General features: G+C 37.4%; 1 protein-coding gene across 4 annotated transcripts; it reads right to left on the bottom strand.

Annotated features, from left to right (window-relative positions):
• Nucleotides 1-452: 452 nt before the first annotated feature.
• On the bottom strand, nucleotides 453-26,300 carry LOC129453431 (C-myc promoter-binding protein-like). Of its 4 annotated transcripts, none has more exons than XM_055217677.2 (32): nucleotides 26,192-26,300; nucleotides 25,506-25,939; nucleotides 23,564-23,883; nucleotides 22,921-23,161; nucleotides 22,774-22,840; nucleotides 21,620-21,789; nucleotides 21,215-21,489; nucleotides 21,047-21,113; nucleotides 20,920-20,978; nucleotides 20,591-20,735; nucleotides 17,749-17,924; nucleotides 17,575-17,675; nucleotides 17,155-17,364; nucleotides 16,934-17,079; nucleotides 16,793-16,828; nucleotides 13,538-13,671; nucleotides 13,029-13,161; nucleotides 12,714-12,920; nucleotides 10,138-10,266; nucleotides 9,558-9,702; nucleotides 8,629-8,682; nucleotides 5,188-5,978; nucleotides 3,981-4,167; nucleotides 3,835-3,914; nucleotides 3,452-3,627; nucleotides 3,191-3,280; nucleotides 2,814-2,970; nucleotides 2,311-2,565; nucleotides 1,268-1,385; nucleotides 903-1,056; nucleotides 765-829; nucleotides 453-674 (listed from the first exon to the last, which is right to left on the bottom strand). In XM_055217677.2, the coding sequence occupies exons 3-32, from the start codon at nucleotides 23,872-23,874 to the stop codon at nucleotides 532-534; spliced, it is 5,022 nt and encodes a 1,673-aa protein (XP_055073652.2). In that variant the 5' UTR covers nucleotides 23,875-23,883; nucleotides 25,506-25,939; nucleotides 26,192-26,300; the 3' UTR covers nucleotides 453-531. The 4 variants fall into 4 exon arrangements, with proteins under 4 accessions (XP_055073652.2, XP_073715692.1, XP_073715693.1 ...); XM_073859591.1 differs by having other exon boundaries at nucleotides 3,993-4,167; XM_073859592.1 differs by lacking the exons at nucleotides 25,506-25,939; nucleotides 26,192-26,300 and adding an exon at nucleotides 23,356-23,474 and having other exon boundaries at nucleotides 23,564-23,700.
• Nucleotides 26,301-26,304: the final 4 nt, after the last annotated feature.

Genomic DNA, 26,304 nt, shown 5'->3' with positions numbered 1-26,304 from the left:
TATAAAACATCATTATACACACATACAATTATATTCATTCAAATCTTTTCATTTCAACTACAAATTTGTACATTCGGTGTATCTTTATACAATACCAAACAGCAGACGATTGCGGGCCAGATCTTCACTGGAGCTGCTGACTTTGGCACGGATCTGGCCCGAAGTCATCTGCTGTCTGGTTTCACTTTGTGCTTTATTAATAATGCTAAAACACTTCAGCCTCATTCTCAACTTCTGAAAAAGATTCAAAGGATTGTAAACAAATGAAAAAATATTTTGTTCACTGCATACAATAGTCAACAATTAACGTAATTGCAACTTTAAAGTTTACGATTGTCAGCATAAAGTAAAAAATCTAATGGTTAAGTTTATTGATCAGACTTTTGCTCATCTGCTGTTGTGTTAGATTGTAATTTACTGCAAAACTGACAAGAACAAATTCACCCGCTTGTCAACAAATGCTGTGAGATTGTTTGTTATATTGCAGGACATTCAGGTAGTTTGATAAAAGACAAACAGAGGAATGCAGGTTTATAGACGCAGGTACGAATCTCCAAAAATCCTTCTGCACTCTGTGACTGCGCTGCTGGGCGGTCGATCACAATGATGAGTCGATCTGATCTGTTCTGGATTCAGTCGATCGTATGCTGATTTGTATTCTCGATCAAATGCATCTGAGGATGAAGAAATAAATGTGGAGCTGAAATACAGAGCTTATATTTAACCAGGATTCATTTCACAAATAAAACTGACCACAAACTCACCAACATCAATGTTACCTTCACCAAGAGCAACTCGAGAGAGAAAGAGAAGCTCTCTGTATAAACCTCTGTCAGGAGAGAGGAATAATGTTTGTGTTGTGTGTACGGTTACAGTATTAAGTATACTGTATGTTACTGTACCTCTCTCTGTTAGGTCTGGCCGATTGTTTCAACACTTGACACAGCGCTGTATAAACATCATTCTTCTCAATGCATTCAATGATGTTCTGCAGTAGATCTTCGCCAAACATGATGTCCTGTTTATTCAAACCCCGAGTTACCCCATACCCGAGACCTACAGGTGCAGATCATTTAGATTCTCACACATCAGTAAGTCATGGATGGTGTTTTATGTAGGTGCTTAGAGTAACAATGCAGGTGAAAACTTCAGGAGTTAATCCTAAAGTAGGTGCCAGCACTAGTAGGAGTTTTAAACAAGTTATGTCATCCTATGAAACGCAGTGTAATTGTACTGTGAGTTTAGAGAGACTCACTTATCTACTTACTGTGTGTATTCCAGAGAACATACAGAGGTTGAACCTGATCTCTGTGCAGTTTAATATTGTCCCACAGCAGCTGAACCTGAACATGTTTACTGTCCTCAGACATCCACTCACGAGGAATCTATGAGAAAACATAAAGCTTCATGAAATTATTTTAATACATATGGATGGATGGGTGGGTGGGTAGATGAGTGGGTGGAAGAATGGATGTATGGATTAGTGGATGGATGGGGAGGTGGATGAGTGTGTGAGTGAATGGATGAATTGATGAGTGATTGGTTGGATGGATGAGTGAATGGATGAAAGGAAGGACTGGTGGATGGATAGGTGGGTGGATAGATGGTTGGATGGGTGGATGAGTGTGTGGACAAATAGGTGTATAAGTGTATGGATGGATGGTTAAATGGGTGGATGGAAGGATTGGTGGATAGATGAGTGGATGCTTGGTTGGTTGGGTGGGTGGATGAATAAATAAATGGATGGATGGATGGATGGGTAGGTGGATGAGTGTGTGTGTGGGTGGATGGATAGTTGGAAGAATGGATGGTTAAATGTATGGATGGTTGTTTGGATGAGTGAATGAATAGAAGAACTGGTGGGTGGATGGATGAGTGAGTGGATGGTTGGTTGGTTGGATGGGTAGGTGGAAGTACAGAAGGATGGATGAATGAATGAATGGTTGAATAAATTGATGGATGGAAGGACTGGTGGATGGATAGTTGGATGGATGGATAAAAGGATGGATGGTAGGAGGATGAATGAGTGTGTGGGTGGGGTGGACAGTTGGATGAATATATAATTGGATGGTTGAATAAATGGATGGATGGAATGACTGCTGGATGGATGGATGATTGGATGGGTGGATGGAAGGATTGGTGGATAGATTAGTGGATGCTTGGTTGGTTGGATAAAAGGTTGGATGGATGAATGAATTGTTGAATTAATTGATGGATGGAAGGATTGGTGGATGGATGAGTGGTTGGTTGGATCGATGGATTTATGAATTGGGTTGTGAGTGAATGGATATCAAATGGGTGTGTTAGTACAGGTGATCCTCTGTTGCAGTGCTCCGATGTCAGAATGAGACCTGGCAGATTGCTTGGTAAACTAAGTCTTGTGAAGTAGCAGATGAGGTTCCAGAAGATGATGGGATGATGATCCACAACAGTAGAGCGACGGATGATTTCACTGCCCTCGTTTTCTATTAAAGTCTCCAGTTCTTTCCACAGTACCAGTGGGCTCAGATATGGTACTGTCACAGGCTCTGGATGATGAAGACGCCACGATAAACTCAGAGGATCCTGAAGAAAACAGACTACATCATCTACACATTCTTTAAGGTCAAGAACACACTGAGATATAAAAGCTGTGCCTAGAACGCTTCTTGAATCAACAAAGATGTCCTATCTTCTTAAATTCAAACAGTATGACAAATATTTCTCTACTTGTATTTGTTTGCACTATGGACAGATGATCAAAGACTAAAGATGATCATATGAATCTTAGAGTAATTGTGTGTGTGTGTCTGTGTATACAGTGTGTGTTTTACTGTAGTGACTCTGAGGTAGTTTGATGTAGTAGAAACATCAGATCTCATTGATTCCTCTAAAGGTCCAAAGGTTCTGCTGTTGTCTGTCCGTGAGTCCTCTGAGTTCCTCTGTCTGAGGTTTGAAGGAATCTCCCCATCTAATCTCTGTGAGCTGGAGCTTCAGTGAAGAGTAACAGTAAAATGAACACATATATCTTGAAGATCCGGCTTCATGTTTTAAATAAAGCCTTAGTTGAGCTTCAAGCAACACAACTCACCAAACTACTAATCTACTGAGAGCAGGTAAAATCAGATATACTGTAAGTGTGTTTATATATAAATAATCTCACAAGCAGCTCTACATTCAGAAGTTTCCTAGCTTCAGTATATATGATCACCTGTATCTGTCATAAAGACCTGATGATGATGATGATGTTTCTGTAGAGGCTTCCAGCATCTTCTCTGTTGGACTGCTTTTTAAGAACAACCTGTGAGAAGATTCACCAGAAGAACAAATCTTGAAATAGATTATGATAAAGATCTTACTGTATGTATGAGGTTTGTAAATGACTAAAGTTGATAAGGAACCTTATTGAGAACATGATAAATGGTAGGGCAGTAAATGTGATGTACAGTAAAGAATAATGTTGTTTGAGGACCTTCCTGGCTGACGGAGGTCTCTGATCTCTATATTGAGGAAAGGAAGGAAAGGGTGTCCACAGAATGGACATGTAGTGTTGAGATTCGAGTCATCTGCTGTCCAGCCGGCCATGATCTCTTCATCGTACACGAGACAGTCACAGGTCTTACAGCGTGAACAGCTCGCTATCAGAACCTGACGCACACACGACACGATTCAGATTAAAAACATAATACAGTAATATAATATTTTTAAACATAGATTTTGGATATATTAGCCAGGTACAGTAAATATCAGTTTTAGATTAAGGTTGAAATCTTTAGGATTTGGCCAGCATGAGAAAGCAGCATGACTTTTATTTACATTACAGATTGAGTTTATAAAGGGTTAATCACAGCCCACCTCCACAGCAATGTTCTGCACGCTGTCTCTGTTATCAGAATGATCTGCAATGGTCCAATCCCGTCGTGTAAAAATACAACCTGATGAAAAAGCAATCGGTCAAATATATATCATAATTTCATCATATTTTAGTTTTATCAGCGTACATGAGTGTTCACGTTGTGATGTTGAATTGATGGTGCTGTTGAAGTTCTCCAATCTGTCAGTCACACGGCTATCTGATGCTGATGTCAGACGGTCTCTTTCGTTGAGTAAAAACATGTCTTCCTCATGAAGAGCACCATCGGTTTCTTCTTCAGATGAAAACTCACTCAGTTTGTCTGAATGACTGTCCTAGACACAATGAAAAAATATAGATTTGGTTTGATTTGTTCAATTCAGCTTGCGCAATATGAACGATATAATGGTCTTTACATAGGGTCTAGTCTTTTGATAATGATTGTCTACATCAGGGATGGGCAACTTTGCTCCTGGAGGGCCGGTGTCCTGCAGAGTTTAGCTCCAACCATAATTAAACACACCTGAAACAGCCAATTAAGGTCTTACTAGGCATACTAGAAACTTTTAGGCAGGTGTGCTGAGACAAGTTGGAGCTAAACTCTGCAGGACACCGGCCCTCCAGGACCGAAGTTGCCCATGCCTGGTCTACATAATGAACTTTTGCTTGCGGAAGAAGTTAAGAATTTCTGAACTTTTCAAGTGCCAACGTGTGCGTCAGCCAATCAGATTGCCTTATACAAATAAACTAAGCCATTTCTCAATACCAAGTACGCCAAATTCGGACTTGCAAGTTCAGACTCGGAAGAACGAACTTCTGAGGATGGGAGGACGCAAGTCCGGTTATATTGCAAATGGAACAGCAGAGTACTTGAGGTCATCATTCAGTCTAACCAATACGTGCAGCCCTGATTTAAAACTACATTTTATGACACAGAAAGAGTAATATTTCGAACATTTCTAATTCATTGCCGTTGACGCGAAATGCATTCTGGGAAACTTGGCTGTCAGAAGTCCACACAAGTCACCTCCTGATGCATCCTCGATAAAATGGGCGGATCAGGAACACATCCGGGGATGTTATGTGAACTTGGCTTGATGCAAACTTTGATTTGGAACAGTACTTGAGCCGCGACTGATGACGTTTTACAAGTCCACAAGAACACAAGTACAGACAAGAACGCATATTGAGAAACAGCCCTAGTGAGGAGCCAGCCAATTACGTTTATGATTGTGATTGGCTGTTGGCCTCGCTTTAAACACTCTCTCTGTCAAGTGCTAATGCTGATGCCCTGTGTGAAGGTACCGTAATGAATGACTCTTTTATAGACAATCACCGTACACAGCGTAACTTACTTTGGGCGAAGAGGCAAACTGTGAATACCAGCGAGTAGCTTTCTGAGCCACTCCTCGTCCTGCAGACATAACACTGCTCCTGAGAACATCCAGTGATGGAGGGAGGAGAGAATCTGGTCCCAAAGATGAGTTTGGAGAAGCAGAGGTCAGATGTGAACTGAAGCGTTGAGGTGAATCATTGGAGTTGAGTTCAGTACAGGATCCGAGCGAGCTGTGGTCTGAAGAGACACTGAGGTCAATGTTCAATGCTCGGCTCCTCCGTGGACTAGAGGAGTACTTCATGTATGTCTCGATCTCTTCTGCCAGGTGTCGACTGACAGATGGACCGCAGATGGTGTCGTGAACCAAAGCTTCGTCCTCCTTGACCTCTGAAGCCAGCAGGGAAAGAGGATCACAACCAGTTTCAACTCCTATTCGTTTCGAAGCACGTCGGGTATCGGCTCTATCGCTGTCCCTCCACATCTTCTGTACATCTTCATCTATTCTGCTCTCTGTCTCTAAGTCAAGATCTTCAAAGGCAAAGATGGGTATCGTGTCAGGATATCTCGAGTTCCTGGATGAGAAACGTTCATGCGTCTTGATGTCTTGGGCAGAACCGTTATTCTGATAGTTAATCTTGTTGTGTTTTGATTTTGATACCAGCTCAGGTGAATAATGAGTGTTGTCATCAGGTCTGAACATCAGATCATCCAGTGGTTTGTCAGATCTGTGATGGCATCGATGAAAGCTGCTGTTTATCACACCGATGTCTTCTAATGATGAGGAGAAAAGCAATCCTGCATCCCGATTTACTGTCAGAGAATATAAAACTACAGAGAGTTAATCCTATACTTTTAAAAGCACAAATACATCTCATTTGTGGAGGAAAATGTTTCACACTTACAGTGTGGATTCTCAGGTTAAAAAGTGCACTTTATTTAAGTACACTTACTAATGGCGCTTTTCCATTGCATAGTACCCCACGGTTTAGTCCAGTCCGGGTCGTGTCAGCTCACCTTACTTTGGCGTGGTTACCTTTTCCATTGAGTTTGGTATCACTTCACAGTGGGAGGAATTATAGGTGTGTCGTTATATTTGCGCTGCATACTGCTGTGACATCATACAAGTGAGAGCGTCCTTGTACATTCCAGTACATTTATTTATTTCTCAGTTCGCCACAATATTAAAATTGGCCACCACAAATAGATGTTTTCACATCGCGTTTATCACTAACATTATCGCTGTCTCGCGTGACAGTTTCATTTCAAACACCGCGGCGTCAGTCGACGGCGCTCAGCTGAGCCTCATTGAAGTTGCATTTAAGCAATGCTGACGTGCTAGTCGCGAATGTTCCGCCACAAACTGCAAGTTTGGAAAAAAATGGTTTGGTGTTACTGATTCTCAACCTGTGGATGTTTGTCTTCGCTAAAAGGGAGTTTGGGAACTTATAGCAGAGCACAGATGACAACATGTTTGCTCAATCGAGACAGCGCAAGCCAGCCTAGCACAGGTAAAGCTAATCTTTTACATTATAGTGATGACGTGACGATTCTCTCAGACCAATCAGTGATCAACAGTGTTTTCGCGTCACGTTTGGTATCAGTTCGCGTCGCTTGGAACCCCAACCGAGGTGGTTCGAAAAAAAGTATCGGGTACTACGTACTGCACCCAATGGAAAAGCTCCCAAAAGTAAGCTGACCCGACCCAAACTAAACCAAACCGTGAGGTACTATGCAATAGAAAAGCGCCATAAATGTACTATTTTTATACATTAATTTTGTACTTAATATACAAAAAAGTTTGAGATAAACTTAAAAGATTACTCAATTTTTATAAAAAATATTCTGATAATTTACTCAACCCCCATGTCATCCAAGATGTTTATGTTTTTCTTTGTTCAGTTGATAAGACATTAAGTTTTTTGAAGAAAACATTCCAGGATTTTTATCCATATAGTGGACTTTAGTGGAGCTCAACAGTTTACAGTTTCATTGCAGCTTCAAAGGACTTTAAATGATCCCAACCGAGACATAAGAGCCTTATCTAGTGAAACCATTTTCATTTTCGGCAAAAAATTTAAAATGTGCACCTTTACACCGCAGCTTCTCGTCTTGCACTGGCGGTGTGGTGTGCCAGCGTGACCTTGCGTGTTACGCTTTCGCGTGGAAAGGTCACGCATGATGTATATGAAACTACCGCTCCAGTGTTTACAAGTGTGGAGAAAGAGGAGCGTTCAGACGTTGTTATTGGAATGATACTAATTAATGTCTTTGTGTCAGTTTATTGTTTAAAATGCTCCGCAAATGTGCGTTTCACAGATGTAACACGTGACCTTTCAACGTGATTACGTAATACGTAAGGTCACGCTGGTGCGTCAAATTAGTAGTGCAAGATGAGAAATTGTGGTTTAACTCTTTCACCGCCATTGACGAGATATCTCGTCAATTAAGAGAAAACGCTTCCCCGCCAATGACGAGATTTTCCGTCTTTCCGCAATACCGCTATTATCCACTAGGTGGCAACTTTTTAAAAGGCAAGCTGCTGCATGTCTGTGTCTGATTTAAAGATCGCTCTGAATGGGATCTCTATGAAAATGGAATTATCTCTGCTTTTTGCTCAAAATGTGGTGTTTTTGCAGAAACCTACCCATATTCAAAAGCTGATTACAAAAGAACCACTGAAGGTATGTTTATATATTTAAAGAAGAACATTTTCTGGAAGGCATTAAACTTTGGTGAAAATCATGAAAAACGCTGGCGCTGGCTGGCAACTTTTTTAAAAAACGCTGGCGGTGAAAGAGTTAAAAGTGCTTATTTTGTATTTTCATTTTTTTTTGTAAAAAATGACAATCTTTTCATTAGATAAGACCCTTACGGCTCGGTTGGTATCGTTTAAAGTCCTTTGAAGCTGCATTGAAACTGTAAACTGTTGAAAAATCCTGGAATGTTTACCTCAAAAAACTTATTTTCGACTGAACAAAAAAAAACATAAACATTTTGGATGACATGGGGGTGAGTAAATTATCAAAAAAAAAAAAGAAAGTGGAGTAATCCTTTAACAAAGCTAAATGTATTCAACTGTGCTATTTTCAGACAGTATTTATTTTAATACACAAAAAAATCTGCGGGTATTGAAGTATACTTTTTTAAGTGCACTTAGGTACTACTGAAGTAGAAATATACTTTTTAATGAGTTTATTTGTTGTTTATAACATTTACACACACTGAAAAAATTATTCATTCAATTCACTTAATTTTTTTAAGGTAAGTGGTTGCAATCAATTTATTTAAGCTACATTTAGTTTTTTTTTCAAATTTTTTGGTTTAAATGTAGCTTAAATAAATTGATTGCGACCACTTACCTTAAAAAAATTAAGTAAATTGAATGAATAATTTTTTTTAGTGCATTTATTTATTACAAAATATGACTTTTTTAGTACATCTAGGTATAATTTATTCATACCTGGGAAAAGACTTGGCGATGCAGAAATGGGTTTTGTGCGATCACTGACCGTCTCTATGATGAGAAATGCATGACCATCAGAAAGAGAAAAGAATTCCCAGCATTCATAAATAAAGGACACACTGCAAAAAATGCCTTTCTTAGTATTTTTTCTTTTTTTAGTACAAATATCAAAAAATTCTTAAGACGTATTTCCTTAATGAGCAAAAAGATTAAGAAATATTACTAGTTTTAAAAAACACGCCTTACTAAAAACGATACTTGTGTGCATTTTAAAGCAAAACGAAGGTCATTGATTTATTTTAAGATATGTCAGTGCAAGTTCTTTTCAGTTTGGACAGCTCTTACATTTATTTTAGTCTAGGACTAATCTAATCCCTGTCCGGGAAACTGCCCCTATAAGTTATAACAACCTATCTGTAGTTGTAACAACTCATCTCTAGTCGTGTCTAGTCTAGTCTAGAGCTGATTCAACAAATAGCAGCAAAGACATTTTTACAGTGTACTTTGAAAAGTCAATGGGCCCCAATTTTAGGGTAGACTACTTTAAGAATTTTTGAGATATTTTTAGAAGTTTAGATATTAAAAACACGACCAAAATACTAAGTAAGAATTAAGAAAGTCATGTTTTGCAGTGCAGACAGCTTGCAGAAATACCAGCCATGGTGAGAGAGATCACACAATCAAATTATTATGTGTCAAAATTCCCACATCCCACATATGATAATACATTTTAAGAATTACAGCATGTAAGAAACAATAATCTCTCCAAATGATTTTGACAAAAGTGATACAGTAAAAGCCCAGCTGTCAAGACAAATTCCTGAGAGATGAAATTAAGTCGTGTTCCTGTACATTTGTTTTTGAATATTTAGTTTTACTCAATAATAATAATAATCACATTTGTCTGTCTGTCATCTGTACTCTACCTGATAAAGAGGTGTGGGTTATAAAGTGCTTTTGTTTCTTCAGGCCGCTTTTAAACTGAGCAACGGCCAGAAGAACATTTCTGAGTTTAGACCAAAGGAAAAATCCTCCTCTCGTGCTGGACGGCCAGACGCTCTCCAACACAGCCTATAAAACACACAAACACATCTACAGTACTGTATATACACACACACAGGTGTTCAGCATACATCACAACTGGTTTTTAAGCAGGATTAAAGTATGAGGAGGTGTTTATGACAAAATGAGCATTTGTGATGGCCATGTGGATTTCCCACAAAGATCTTAACATGAACCACATCAATTAACTGCTAGATGAACATTACAAACTCTGAATTAAATGTGCACTGTGTAGATTTTTAGCGGCTTCTAGTTGTAAGATTGCGAATTGCAATCAACGGCTCAGTCCAAATCTCACCCCTCCGTTTCAAAATGCATAGAGAAGCTACGGTAGCCAACACAGGACAAACACGTCATCGTTTTGACAACATAGTGACAACAAAACACATCTGTAGAGCAGTTTGGGCTACTGTAGAAACATGACGGCACAAAATGTCAACATACCTTGTTATAATATCCATAAGTGATGGCATTTGGATGAAGTCCAGCTTTTCTCATCTGAGACAAAACTCTGACAGCCAGAACAGGCTGACCGTATTCACCACACAACTTCATTAAGATACGATAACACACCTACAAAACACAACATACTCTTACATGTACCGAGCCCCTAAGGTGACATTGGAGTAAAAAAAATCAAAAGTTTAGTTTCATGTGCTCACTCGAAACCTTCATGTGTAGACAGGGGCGGAGTGGGACCAAAAAATCTACCGGGAAATTTCATATACCACCGGCCCTCCGTGGAAAAAAAAATGTCTCGTAGCCTATTTGTAGTAAAACTAGGGTAATACAAATCGTTATCAATTTGCCCAAAAAAAAAAAAACATTTTCATAATAATAAAATCATTAAATCATGGCTAATTTTCCTAAATGAGTAACTATACAAAATGATACCTGGTTGAAAGACGGAGATGCGCACCTCAATCAGCTATTAAATAACAGAGCGAGACCAGAGATGAATGTGCTCATAAACGGGAGTAGTATGGAATAATTTGTGCATCTTTGAATAACTGTAAGAATATTTCCTTTAAATATAATTTTTGTCATATAAAGTTTTGAGAGATAATAATGTTTTTTCCACGGTTATTGCTTATTTATTTTAACATGTTTGGCGCATTACCTCAGAGATTATTTCAGTAATATTGCTTTTTTCCTGCTAATAATAATACAATTTACATGCCAATCCTGCTTCCTTGTCTTTTTATTAATTTCATTATGCTGTAATGTTAATTTATATGTGGATTTTTAATGGCATATGAGACGTTCATTGCCGTTATATTATCTCGTCTAATATTCAAATCATATCCGAAATAATGTGTGCATCTAGAATACAGATTCATTTGAAAATAATTTTTGTCAAAGTTTTGAGAAATAATGTTGTGAGGATATTTATATATTCAAGTTGAATACTCTCGTCTATTAATATGGAAATCTAATAGAAATCTAATAGTAGGAAATATAAAATGTGATACTGCAAAGTTACCCTTCTAAATTGTATTTATTATACATAGCCATATGGAGATAAACCTTTGCAAATGTGCTGATTTTATCCATTCAAGTACTGACCACCAGGCTAGAGATTTTAAACATCCTTAATCCACACTTTCTATCAAATAGTCTCTGCTTGATGGATCAATCCGACCGCGTACTGAAATAAACAGGCATTCGGCGACGCGGCTTTTCACATCAAAGGCCGACAGGCTATTTGGAGAGGGGCCGTTCAATAATCCCCCTATATTTAAAAAAAAATCCTAAACATGGTTGGACCTGCCGAACAGGTTGAGCACTTTTATAGCCTACTGTGTTGAGAATAGAGGCTGCACAGTTTGACCAGAGGGAAAGCGGCCGCACATCAGGCCGCCAGACGGGGTTGCTATATAACTTGCAATGTATCAGACCGGCCCTCGCAGCCTCAAAACACTACCGGCCCACCGGGAAATGTCCCGACTCTCCCGATGGCCACTCCGCTACTGTGTGTAGAATTTTTTTAAAGTTTAGTTTTGTGTGCACGGGAAATGTGCGCACTCAATAGTTTCACGTGCGCACGCAAAACTAAACTTTATTTAATTTTTGCTTCATGTCCCCTTAGGGGCTCTGTATATATGTTTTTATATCATTGTTAAAAAATTTTGAAAGAAAAAAACAGTAAAATTCCAACAGCTGGGGCGCCGTTAAAATCCCGTAAAATAACGGGCACAATAAATTACAGAAATTTTCCGTGATACAAAAAAAAAAAAAAATTCCGGCAATTTTGTGAAAATACTGCTTATACTAAAACAAAACCAAATGTTATAAATAAGTGTAAATGTATTTAAATATCCCATACTGCAAAAAAAATTATCTGGCCAAAAAATATTATAAAATAATATTAATTAAATATAATATATTAATATACGCTAAATAGATTTTGTAGAAATACATTTTTATTTGTAGACTAAATAAATATATTTTTGAATTTGAAAATATATTTAGTTTTAACCTTCATCAACATATATTTCAAAATATATTTCAAGGGCAAGCAAATACATTTTTTCCTTTTACAACCCTTGTGGCAAGAACTGTATTCCTGGCCAAATATATATTTTTAAATATACGCTAAATTCAAGTTAATCTTATCATTTTATATTATATAGTTTGTAGTTGAAAATATATTTCACTTAAACCTGTTTTTTAAGTTTTGTAACATAAAGTTTTCTTTCAATGCAACGTTAATATATATCTTTGGTTTGAAACATATGGAGGGCTAAATATATTTCAAAATATAAAAAATGGCCAAAAATATATTGGTGAAAAATATTCCAAAATATATTTCAACAAATATATTTTTTGGCCATTTTTTGTATATTTTAAAATATATTTTGCCATGGGATTTGTTCACGTCAACATTAAGTTACGTGGCACCTCAGTTGTCTCTGTGAAAGCTGTTGTCATGCGTCTTTAACACTGTTGACTACATGCTATTGATGATGTTTTAGTATCTTGTGAAGCTCTTTATTGGTTATATTTGTGTTGTATTTCACCTCATCAGGTGCCTGCAGTGTTCTCGCTCTCATCTTTCTCAGCAGGTCATACGCAGCACACAGGGTTTGTGTTTTCGACTGACACACTTTGATGTACGCTGGCAGACAGATGAACCACAGGCCGTATGAACAACACAGCAGACGTTTGGACCACAGCTCAGGTTCAGAGATATATTTATGTGCCATCTTCTGTGCCCACTTTATTTCCTAGAGGAAAAAAACGGTTGAAAAATGAAACGATGCTTAGTGCATCTGTCAGATAAATGCAGAGGATCTCATCACTGTGAATATGTTGAAGATGTTAGCAGTATATACCGGTTTAGTCCGTCTGAGTGTTGAATCGGGTCGTGTTGGAGTGTTTTGCTGAATAACTGACTGTTTAGTGCTGGTTGGAAAGCCGACCACATCATCAAACAATTCATTTGTTAATAGAGGGAATCCATTATAACTGAAACACAGACAAACAACATCCTACAATGTTTAACAAAATAAATGTAAAACCTTAAACTTTAAATTGACGAAAAGTCTTGTCCCAGCCGTCATTTCACTCGATATAGTCCGGCTATGAGTTACCCACTTCTAGCCAAAATAAACTTTTGGTTTTGGGTACATGTACTTTTTGCATAAAAAAAACTTTTGAGATGTCTGGTATGCTATTATGTAAGCAAAGTCAATTTAGTCAAAGTTCATTTATTTTTGGGCTACGGCTAAACATCCATTAAGTTTCACCAACAGCCCAAATTTTGACTTGTTTTGGTCTAGATGTCTGAACTGTGTTTGGACGGTTATTTGACGTCTTTTAGATGCAGAATTGCTTGCTGTACCTGTAGCACGGCTGATGTTCATCTTCATCAGATGAAGAGGGAAGTTCAGGTGGACTGATGAAGACCGTGTGTTCACTAGAATAAGATTTCTCCGGTTCAATAAGTCTGCATTCATCTCTAATGCTTCCTTCCATCTGTACACACAAACAAATCATTTAACTTCTGATGTGTAGTTCTGATGCTTTGTCTGTTTTATTATTAAGTATGAAGATGCTTTAGTAAGGCACAAGAGGCTGTGTTTTAATGTGTTTTACTCTGGTTAAGGGGTGGATGTTAGTTAAGATGTGAATCAAACCCCTCACCTGTACTTTACATCACAACCTGATCAATTCAGCAGCAGAACTCCATGCATTTGCTATTCGCTACTGCAAGTCAAAAGAAGATTGTTTTGTTTTTACTCATTTGCAGGTAGATAAAGACTAATATACACTCACCTAAAGGATTATTAGGAACACCATACTAATACTGTGTTTGACCCCCTTTCGCCTTCAGAACTGCCTTAATTCTATGTGGGGAGATTTGTGGGATGCACATCCAGGGCACGAAGCTCCCGTTCCACCACATCTCAAAGATGCTCTATTGGGTTGAGATCTGGTGACTGTGGGGACCATTTTAGTACAGTGAACTCATTGTCATGTTCAAGAAACCAATTTGAAATGATTCGAGCTTTGTGCCATGTTGCATTATCCTGCTTCAAGTAGCCATCAGAGGATGGGTACATGGTGGTCATAAAGGGATGGACATGGTCAGAAACAATGCTCAGGTCGGCCGTGGCATTTAAATGATGCAAAATTGGCACTAAAGGGGCCAAAAGTGTGCCAAGAAAACATCCACAAAACTATTACACCATTGCATTAATGAGAAATTGAACAGGTGTTCCTAATAATCCTTTAGGTGAGTGTATATATCTGCTAAAGAGTTTTGCCAATCATTCAGGCTATGTCCACACGAAGCCGGTGCATTCCCTATCCGATCTTTTTTTTCCCTTGCTCTAAAAAAATAATCCGTAAACACAAAACCCCTGAAACCGACTGAAAGCGGTGTAGTATATATGCCGGACCAGTATGGGGCGCTGTAATTCTGCCACATATATACACTTTACACAGAGAAGAAGACTTTGAGCATGCGCATAACCAACGTATGGTGTTGTCCATTATCGCTTGTTGGTCACCACAATTGCATAGAAGCAATAGATTTTGCTGTAATAAAGCTAGTAGGCTTTAGTAGCTTCTGTAGCATGAACACATTCACGTAGTCCGCCGTTATTGTTGTTGTTGCTGTTACGTGTGACGCTTCCGACACGTGATGGGATGACGTTTTCGCTTCACAAAATATACGGATTGGCTGTACAGACGAAACCGCAAGGGTGTCGGTTTCAGATTTATCCACTTTAGGACCCGGTTTCAAAAAATAGCGGATTCAGTCTCCCAAAACGCCGGATCCGTGTGGATGAAACGCCAATACGATAACAAATTTATACGCATACAGTGATACGCGTCTCCGCGTGGACAGCCCCTCAGACAAAAAACAAAGTAACTAATTGCGTTACTTGGTTACTTTTCATGGAAAGTAATGCTTGTGTTACTTTTTAGTTACTTTTGCGTTACTTTTTCTTGGCTGAGGCTTGATCTCTTTCAGGCCTTGCAGGTGTTTTATAATTGAAAAGTTTTGCATTCAGAAATTGCATATTTCAACATAAAAATCTTAGTTTCTGACTCAAACTGTTCCCACACAGGCATTTAACAATGTGACTACGTTTAGTTTAATTCAGTACATAATTTTTTAAAATCAAATAAATTAAACTTAAATAGTAACTTGCATTACTTTTAAAAAAAAAAGTAACTCAAATATTAATGTGTATATTTAAAAATTAATGCGTTACTTTACTCGTTACTTCAGAAAAGTAATATTATTACATAATGCAGGTTACTTGTAATGCGTTAACCCAACACTGTCAGTAACACAGAGATGACTAACAACACAGAATAAAAGCTACAGAATTGCAATCTCAAACTGAATTTCTATCTCAGACGACTCCGAGCCAGGTCCACGCCGAAATCAGAATTCGGCCCGGAGTTGTCTGCTGTTTGGGATCTTGAAGGATTACTCCACTTTCATACAAAAATCCCGATAATTTACTCACCCCCATGTCATACAAGATGTTTATGTTTTTCTTTGTTCAGTCGAGTTTTTTTCTCCATATACTGGGCTTTAGTAGACCTCAACAGTTTACAGTTTCAATGCAGCTTCAAAGAGCTCTAAACGATCCCAACCGAGACATCTGAGGGTCTAGTAAAACAATCTGCTTTTTCGCCAGAAAACAAAAATATGTACTTTTAATCCACAACTTATTTTCTTGCACTAGTCGTGTGATGCACCAGCATGACGTATGTGAAACTACCGCTCCGGTGTTTACAAGTGTGGAGAAAGAGGAGCGTCCAGATGTTGTTGTATGTGTAATGCTACTAATTAATGTCTTTGTGTCAGTTTATTGTTTACAATGGTCTGCAAGTGTGCGCTTCACATATGTAACGTAATACGTAAGGTCGTGCTGGCGCCTCATACGGCCAGTGCAAGACAAGAAGTTGTGGTCCAAAAGCACATATTTTGAATTTATTTTGGCGAAAATGAGGACAGCTTCGCTATAAGACCCCCATGTCTCGGTTGGGATCGTTTATGGTACACTCACATGCGGCGAAAGTGTCAACGCTTGACAGAAGGCTTGAATGAAGTGTGGCCAACAGCCAATCACAGTGGCCGCAACCTATGCTCCGGTCTTCCATAAACGTAATTGGCTGGCTCTGCCTAGGTTATTTGCATAAGGCGATCTGATTGGCTGACGTGCGCGTTGGCGCTTGAAAAGTTAAGAAATGTTCAATTTCTGCCACTGACGCAGCGCTGACGGATCCACAATTCAGTTCGGCAACGCATGACATCACCCATTAAAAGTGAATGGGAAGCGTTACCGCTTACGCCGCATATGAATGCACCGTTAGAGCTCTTTAAAGCTGCATTGAAACTGTAAACTGTTGAGGTCCACTGTATGGAGAAAAATCCTGAGATGTTTTACTCAGAAAACTTAATTTCTTCTCGACTGAAAAAGGAAAAACAAACACATCTTGGATGACATGGGGTGAGTAAATTATCAGGATTTTTTAATGAAAGTGGAGTTTAGGCAAACTCAGACACTTCCACTCTCCAAATACAATATGAGGAGGATGAGGAGAAATACAGGGTTTTTCTTCACAATCTCACCTGAGCTCCATCAATATTTTTTTCGGTACTGTGAAGCTTTTAGAAAAGAAATCACACACAGATTAAGAAAAAAAAAAACAGGAAAATATTGAACACTATTGAGTTTTAGTCAGAAGACCTGAAGTATGAACCGTGACAAACCTTCTCAACACATTCATCAAAGAAAGCCAGACTGGCATCTCTGTCACTGACAAATGAACGTTCCTCAATAAACTGCGTGAACATCTGAGTTTTTGTCATTAATGAGTAAAACTTTTGTTTGGAGGAATCCTGATCTCTCACAAACCCTGTGAAAGAATTAAATATTCAAACACACAATACAAACACACAATACGATACATCACAAACACAACGTCTCTCACCCTGTAGGTCAAACAGAGATTTGGAGTCTGTAGTTGTTTCCGAAGGGACATTGATGATGGGTCTCAAATAGTTTCGATAACCCTTTAAAATATCGGCCATGAAGCAGAGAAACGCCTCTTGAACGGCCAGCTCTACTGTCTGTAAACTCCGTCCACTGCTGAGCTCCAAATCCCACGATGATAAATCTAACAACCCATCATCTCTGTGTCCTGGGGATGGGATGCACAGTTTTATCGACCAATATAAACAGTATTTTAGTTTCATTTTATTATTCTTAAAAAACCTCTGGAACTCTGAAAATGAAAGAAGTTCAAGTTTTTGTTCAGTTTTGGCTGACTTATATCGGTATCAACTAAAATGAGTTGACATTATCGGCATGTCGGATATGCATTTCTAAAAATATGTAACGAGTACCGTACCATCAGCTATCTCCAAATAAAGATCTTTGAGGGCTTTCAGAAGTTTTTTCCTGGCTTTCTTGGGCAGAATCTTCAGTGTTAGAGTTTGTGTTTCCTCCGTACTAAACACACACAGATCATTAACATACAGTGAGATCACAGCTCGGCTCCGATCAAATCATTCATCAAACTCACCGAAAGATGTTGTTGGCATCTAAATCCACACATATAACATCAGGTGGGGGTTCATAGATGTCAAAGTATCGTGAGTCCACACCTATAATGAATGGACAGGGTGCACTGAGAACACCGGTCATCGGCAGAGGACACAGCGGGATATACGGACACTGCCAATGCAACGGGAATATCATCTGAAATAAAGACAATACGGACAACTTACAGGAACGATTAAGAAAATACTTATCACACAGTGTTTAAGGTGCAGTTTCCTGGACAGGGTTTAGATTAATCCAGGACTAGGCCTTAGTTATATATTAGGACATACAAGTAGTTTTTACAAACATACCTTGCAAAAAACATTACTGGTGTGCATCTTAAGACAAAACAACGACACTGATATATGTTAAGATATTTTACTGCAATATGTTTTTTAATTAAGGCAGCTTAACCTTGCATTTTAGTCTGGGACTAGGATAAGCCCTGTCTGGGTAACCAGGTTTCCAGGTCAGGGATTAGACTAGTTTATGTAAGGGATAATGTAGAGACAGCCGGTAGTTATCGGGAAATAAGCCCCGACAGTGTGATCAGGACGTGAAGCGGAGGGTCTTGTATCACACTGAAGGGGCTTATTTCCCAATAACTACCGGCTGCCTCTACATTATCCCGCTTATTACACGGCTACTTGCCACATAAGAAAAAAAAACGGACATGAATATGAATTTGAAACATTTTATTGTCATATTTGTTTTAAATGAACATTTTTATCCTTCCGCGAAACTTTGCACAGATGCATAAAATGATCGTAATACCTTATTAAGATCCTCTGCTTCATACTTGTCTGTCTCCATTTTTTCTGTTTTAGCCAGTCTTTGAGAAGTGTTATTGCCCATTCTGTATTTTTTGTGTGTTGGCTTCGTAGCTGTCATGCTCTATTTTTGTCAAGTTCAGTCTCAGTAAGCTCTCTGTGTCTTGTCGTTGTTCGTTCTTCTATCCACTGTTTAAATGTTTTATTATGTTAAAATTAATGTCAAAATTTTCCAATCTTAATTGTGGTTGTCCAGTGTTTGTCACAAGATGGCACCAAACAGTAATCTTTATTGGTCTTTATTGGCGCGGAGCGATTTTAATCGTACAAGTAGTACCGGCTATTAATTTTAACATGTATGGAAAAAACAAAACGTTGTGTCCACAAGTTAAGTAAAGTTGCCTATAATCTGTTTGTTCGTTGTAGTCCAAGAAAAGAGATTTGCGTTGGAAACAATAACTCACGTCATCGTTTACTTTGGGATTTTGCATATTGAAATCGTAAATTGGATAATTGGTTAATGTGATCTTTAAACAATCACATCAACACAGATGAAAGAGTGGATCAGTAGTTTGTGTCATAGATATTATGTATAGATGCCGCATAGACTTGGTGCTGAAACTGCCAAATGTAGCATCTATGTACAACTATATCTATGGTCTGAGTTGGTGCGATTGAGTAGAGGCAGGGACTCATTTGCATATTCACAGATCTGAATATACTAAATGAGGGAAGGGTGTAAAGGAACAGTCAAACTGTGCACACATTCAAATGAAGAAATGAAGAGTTTCGTTGGAAAACGAGATAAATCCATTTTTTAACATTTTTGTCAAAACATGTTTATTATTATTTTATGATGTTATTATTTTGTTTTATGGTGCTACTTAGCTGTATTTTTAACCCGCGGGACACCTACGTTTATTTCAATATTTTCTATGTAAATGTTAATCAATCACAACAAAATATATATTGTTGGAAAGGTCTAAGAATGTAGTTTTCATATTTCAAAACCTTTTAGCAGTAATAATAATGCAGTAACTGTAATTTATTCATTTGTGACACAAGTAGGCAGCAAACCTCAAAGCAAACCAGCACAAACCTCAGGTTTCTTTACAATTTTATGTATTAAAAATAATACTATATTGCATTTTTATTTATTACAAATAAATTTAAACTGCTTTAAAAAAAAGGAATATTTTCACCTCCAGACACTTCCCTAAAAAACGTTGAAGTGTCTTCTTTAAAACAAAAAATTACCAAAATTAAAACCAAAATTAGGCTTCTAGACCAAAAAAAAAAAAAAAAAAATGCCAGAGTTATATTAATTTAAAGGTGTATATCACATTTTCACCATCCCCTCACTCAAAAAGGGCTGCGCCAGTTAAAGGGTTAAAGTTATAAAGGTTTAAATCAAAACAAACCAACTGCAGTTGCATTGAAATCAATTGGAATGCACAACCAAAAAACAAGATTTCTGAACAATTAAAAAAACGGGGTTATCTCGTTTTGCAACGAAACTCTTCAAATTACTGTCACGGATAAACATTTACATACAGTATGCTATTACTCTACGTTCACACCGCCGCAGACTTGAGCTTTCAAAGTTACCGGAAGTCATTCATTTACAATGGAAGCTGGCTTCTCTCAGTTGCAAGGAGCTTCAAATCCATCGGCGTGACATTTTGAGCATTTTAAGCGTCCAGAGCATTAATCAGAAAGTTAAAAGAAGCTCAACTTTATGGTAATGAACTATGATGCAGCAAAACGCCAGCAACCAATCGGAATATAGCCTAGACGATCTTCGCTGGCTGATTCCGGAGAAACATATGATGTAAAAACTTTTTTGTTCCTACCAAAATATTAGTTCAGAGAAAACAGACGCCAAAGCGTCTCAACAAGCTTCTCCGTACTATTTGACAAGCGTCCTTGACCGGGCGGCCTGAGCTTCTTTGTGTGTGAAAGTATAGTTATGATGGTCCAAGATGAGTTTTAAGTGATCAATAATCAACAGGGGTAGTTAGACTTTTAATTATTAAAAAAAGTATTACTCACAGAGAGGAGAGCTTCAGCGACACTGGTGAGGACGGATGCTCGTGTCGAGTTCATCATGATCTTCTGTTCTGTCAGAGCGAACAGTAACACAGCGACTGAATTCTCAGGGCCCAAGTGTTTCAGAAGAGCAAAGAAACGACCACCACTAAAACAAACACACACACATCCATACATTAGTCATCTCATAAACTACTATAAGTGATTTAATATTAGGCTACTTATTTTATCTCTAAAATGCAACTTAAGAGAATTATGTCCAAATCATAAGATGTCTTTTGGTCAGATGTCATCCACAAACAGATGATGCTGGAGTTTCAGGTTTGTTGTACCTCAGTGGTAATGGACAGAGGACGGGTCGACTGAACAGCACGCTGTCATGAGGAGACAGCTGTAAAATAACACAAACACATGTTATTATAATGATACGACTGCTATACTGATGATCACGAACAGTACCTGCAGAAGAATGCGTGGTCTTTGAGACGTAGGAAAGGGAACTTTGTGCATGAAGTGTGAGATGTGTCTGTGGGACAGAGAGGAAATGATGCCAGCTCTCATTCACTTCTTTAGTTTTCTATAATCAGATCATTCCAGTGAAATATCAGATGAGAAAAACACACTGACTTTTCAATGGGCAGGGCATGAGGTCCGGATATGGAGTAGCGGTACAGGAAGGTCAGAAACTTCTTGAAAGCATCAAAGAAAGGCCAATGAGACAGAACACAGATGGATTTGTTAGCGTGAATGATTCCTGATGTTACAGGTGACTGGATGTCATTTTTGTAAGAGGATTTCATCTTTCTGACTTTAGTCTCCATCATGTTGAGCTGTTTTATCTGTTTCTCTGTTAAACGCTCTTCTGGATGAGGTTCATAAAACTGCAACGCTCCACCATACACCTGCATGAACACAAAACACAATAATGAAAATGTAAAGTTTTATTCCCAATCTCTCGGTTTAAATGTGTGACTACAGGATCTGAGAATGAATAATTTTGTAATAAAAAGCATCTGAGATCAATGACGTCACCTTTTCTCCTGATGCCCCAGTTAATACAAAGGTGGAGTATGTAGGGAGCGGATATTTGACATGCGGTGACCAGCGCTCCACTGAGACTCCCATCGGCATACAGAACATAGGAACAGATTCAGGCAGAGGAAATGATTCATAATCTCCTTTAGGATATCGACTGAGCATTTCTAAACACAAACACAATGAAACCTGTGTGTTTACCATCACTTGATGGGGTTATTGGTAAATGAATGAATGCTGCAAGAACCGATTGTCTAAATAGAAGATTATCTATTGCACAGAGATTATTTATTTGTTTATTTTATATCTTAAAGGGGACATAGAATGAAAAAACATTTTTACCTTGTCTTTGTTGAATAATGGTAGTCTACCCACATTCACAAACATACAAAAAGTGCTAAACATGCTAAACATCTCTGTCACATAGAAATTCCTCTTTTAGAAATGTCAGCCAGAAAACAGCCCAATCTGAAAAATTGATGCTTATGACATCACAGGCATCTAACTGCCCCTTCACTTTAAAATAATTGGCTACATTTTTTGAGTGGCAGCAAAGTCAGCCAATCAGTAATGAGATTGCAAGTTAAGCCAGTAGGGGGAGCCAAATATGTGCAAAACCACTTGTTTAAAATCCCCCACCCTAATAGAGCTATCTGAGAGAGGTTTTTAGGAAGCTTGTAAGGCATTACAGACCCAAACAAAAAATTTTTTGTCTACATGTCACATCACAGAACAAGGATAAATACCCCGTTCAATCATTCTATCTCACCTTTAAAGTCCCTGTGAAGTCACAATCGACTTTACATCCATGTTGTGATGTATTTCCTGAAAATAGTGGGCGTGTCTTCTGTTTTCCACTGTGCTTTGATTGGATATAGAAAATGGAACTGACAGCTGGAGGGGGCGGAGTTAACAGATGCCCCGCCCAAGCGGTCTAGCTGATGTCATCAGAAGTACATTTTCAGATTTTAATTCAAATTTATGAAGAACATGAATTTTAAAAAAACAATAATGACTTACGCAGATTTACTGTTTATAATAAACACTGCAATATATTACTTAAAAATAAAAATTGGCAGTTTTGATTTCATGGGGACTTTTTTTCATGTTTAGTGCATCATGTAAGTTTAGTGAAATGAAAGTGAACAAACCTGCTTTAAAAGCAATGGAGTTTGAGACCACAGACTTCTTGTAGCAAAGATAAACAGCTGAACCCCACTATATAAAAACAGACAACACTGTGTTACCGCAACAAAAGAAATGAAAGTTGATAATATATCATGTTGGTTTATGTTTACCATGCTGCTGCTGAGGTTCTTGTCTATTTTACAGAATGTATGAGGTGGCGTTTCTCCTTTTCCGGGTAAAATGATGCAGATATCCGTGACACAGACCGATGCTTGGCTCTCCGCTGCTCGCTGGTAAGTTATATAGATGGGTTGAGAAGAAGTGCCGCTCAGGTTAGCCGGACGGCCGTAGGGTGTCCTCTGAATTATATGATGTCCTTTCTTTAATCTCTCTTTCCATTCATAAAGAACTCTATGACAACAACAGATCAGCCAATATCATACAGTACAAAGTAAAAAAACACATGCAAAAAGTTTTTATACTGTAATTAATTTTATTTTCCCAATCTGAGTCTTCAGAATTGACTATTATTTTAAATACATTATATTAAAAATGATTCGTTGTGGCCTTTACTTAATGTCTGATATCTTTGAAACCGTGCATACTGTATGTCTGTCTTCTGTGACCAAAAATATTGGTGACATCATCTTGCATTTTTGTCCTATCCAGTCCTTAATGTTTTAGTTTTCTCCTTCAACAACATTTTCTCCTTCAACAACAAGCACTAAACTCAAAGTAAAATGGCATCATGTCATATTAATGTAAACATGTCAAAATCATCTTCAGCTTACACAAATATACAAACACATTTACCCCAGGTCTATGATTGGTGGTCTGTCTCTTCCTCTTCTGTAGCAAATGTAAAATTCAGGTGCCATCAGGCTGCCGTTGTTGAGATCAGCAGATAGTCCCGTTGGTGTGGTCTTGATACACTTGTAACCTGACGGTACATCCTCACCTATAGATTGCATCAATACCACAACATCTGTGATTGGTAGTTTGGGTTGAGCTGCTTTATGACAAGCGTCATCAAAAACAATCTCTTTCTCTAAAGGTGTAGATGCTTCGGTCAGACCGGCAACCACAAAGTAGTCGGCAACACGTGGAGCCCTGTCCTCCATCATCTCTTAACCCTGCACAAGAGAGAAGAAAACTCTTTACATCATCACTGATTAATATTTTAAATACAATCATGATAGGGACGCATTCATCCTGGGACCTGGGTATTCTTTTGCAAAGTTGGTTACTACACATACATTTTTGTAGATTTAGAGTATATTACATTTACAAAATTGGCATAAAGATTTTTAGTAAAATGTAAAGTTGTTTATTTAGTTCTGCTTTTATTCTGTCTGTGTTGTGCTGTTGTATTTATACATCACTGCATTAATTTATTTCCCTGTAAGAATGCTTTATTCATCTCACGTTTATGTTATTTTACATTTATTTTAAAAACAGCCTTACTAAACCCAGACATTCTTTTAGTCTTCACAATCTCCTTAATATCACTACAAGGGTAAAGTTTGTAATAAGATCTGATTTATGCTATAATATGGAAGTGATTATGCTAACATGTCTTTGTCATTGTCTACAGTCATATTAAACTCATTTCTTTCATTAGTATCACAGTAACTCTTAAAAGTGTCATGAGAAACAATAAGCATAAAGTTTTCTTTTTTTGTGATCATCCCATATGGCAAAAAATATATATTTTTATTTTCTGGCCAAAAATATATTTTAAAAATATGCTAAATACATTTTGTAGAAAGTAAAGCTTAATTAAAAATATTTTTTTATTTAAAAATATATTTAGTTTTAACCTTCATATTTTAACATATATTTCAAAATGTATTTTTTTGGGAAACAAATAATTTTTTTATTTTACAAAAATGTATTTCCTTGCCAAAGTATATAAGTTTGTATAAATGTATAAGTATGTATAAAATATTAAAGTAAAAGTATATTTTTTTGCAGTTGAAAATATATTTAATCTTTTCAAACCTGTTATGTTTGCAGATTTGTATACAAAGTTTTTCTTCCAATGCAAAATGAATATAAATGCTTTAAAATATATTTCAAAATATATAATAATTGGATAATAATTGGTTAAAATATATTGGTGAAAAATACATTTTTGTAAACATATTTCAAAATATGCCTATGGGATTACTGTTATACCAATTAAAAATGTTGTCCTGAATAAAACACATCACAAAAAAATCTGAAGTTTGTCTAAAAATATCTACTACATTATCATTATCTGATTTTGATGATTAATTAGTGATAAATTCAGGAAGTAAATAATAAACTATAGGTTATAGGCAAGCTGATGTGTGTTATTAACAAAATGTTTGTAACAAAGTAACTCTACAGAAATCCAAACAGGTGATCAATTCACATTAAATTGAATAATAAAGATATTTGACAAAGAAAATCTTATTTAGCTGTCTCTCCATTCAGATTCATACTCATATCATTCACATCAACAAGCTTTATATGGAATCCTTCTTTCAGTTGTTGTGAAATGGATTTGACCTTTACAACAAATAAACTTTTGAAAGATTGTTTAATTTCTTGTTCCCAACTCTTCACAAATGAATAAAGTACAGTAGTCCTGCAGGCAGCATAGCACAAACTCCACAGAGATCAGAAACTGCTCCGGCCTATCCATCAACACTACTGTTAGCAAAACACAGCTTTCAAAGAGAAAACATCAACAGAGATGGTCTAATAAAGTAATTAAACATGTACTCACATCTTCTATAAACTTCTATAGAAACTCCAGATCTATAATGTGATAAACTCCATAAATGAACTTAAACAAGCTTTGCCTTGAGCAACGTAACAGTAATACTGCTGTGAGGAATAAATAGCACACAGCTAAACATGTCCAACACAAATCTACAGCGTGTCTGTGTCTGTAACAGGTGGCCATTATATTTTAGGGTCTGACCCAAAGTTGCCCACTAGATTTGAATGCCCTGATACTTTTACATTTACAATTATATTTTGGCAGACACTGTTATCCAAAGTGGCTTACAGTGCATTCAAGTTATACATTGTATCTGTAGCCTAGTATGTGTGTTGTGTTCCTTATGGGAATCGAACCCATGAGCTTTGCACTGCCAATTATGGGGTGGGAGTCGGACAAGAGAGGAATGGTCATTGGAGGAAAGTGGGTGGGTCAACCTATGTGCCAAAACAAAAACACTGTCAGTCGACTCAACCTGTGTTTTGTTTATGCCATTTGGGAAAAAATAATAATCAAATATAATTTTAAATACATTTCAAAATATACAAAAATGGCCAAAAATATACTTTGAAATATGTTTACAAAAATGTATTTTTAACAATATATTTTTGGCCATTTTGTATATTTTGAAATAAATAAATATATTTTAAAGCATTTATATTATAAGAAAAACTTTCAATGTTACAAACCTGTAAACTAAACATGGTTGAAAAGGTTAAAACTAAATATTAACTAATTTAAAGTCTAATTTCGAATCCTCCTGTCAGATCCTGCCTGCGGCGTCGCATGATATCGAACTGCG

This window comes from Misgurnus anguillicaudatus, chromosome 21, assembly GCF_027580225.2.
Source record: "Misgurnus anguillicaudatus chromosome 21, ASM2758022v2, whole genome shotgun sequence".
In the NCBI taxonomy this organism is placed as follows: domain Eukaryota; kingdom Metazoa; phylum Chordata; class Actinopteri; order Cypriniformes; family Cobitidae; genus Misgurnus; species Misgurnus anguillicaudatus.
The sequence above is the reverse complement of the archived record's forward strand: the minus strand, read 5'-3'. Positions and strand labels throughout refer to the sequence as shown.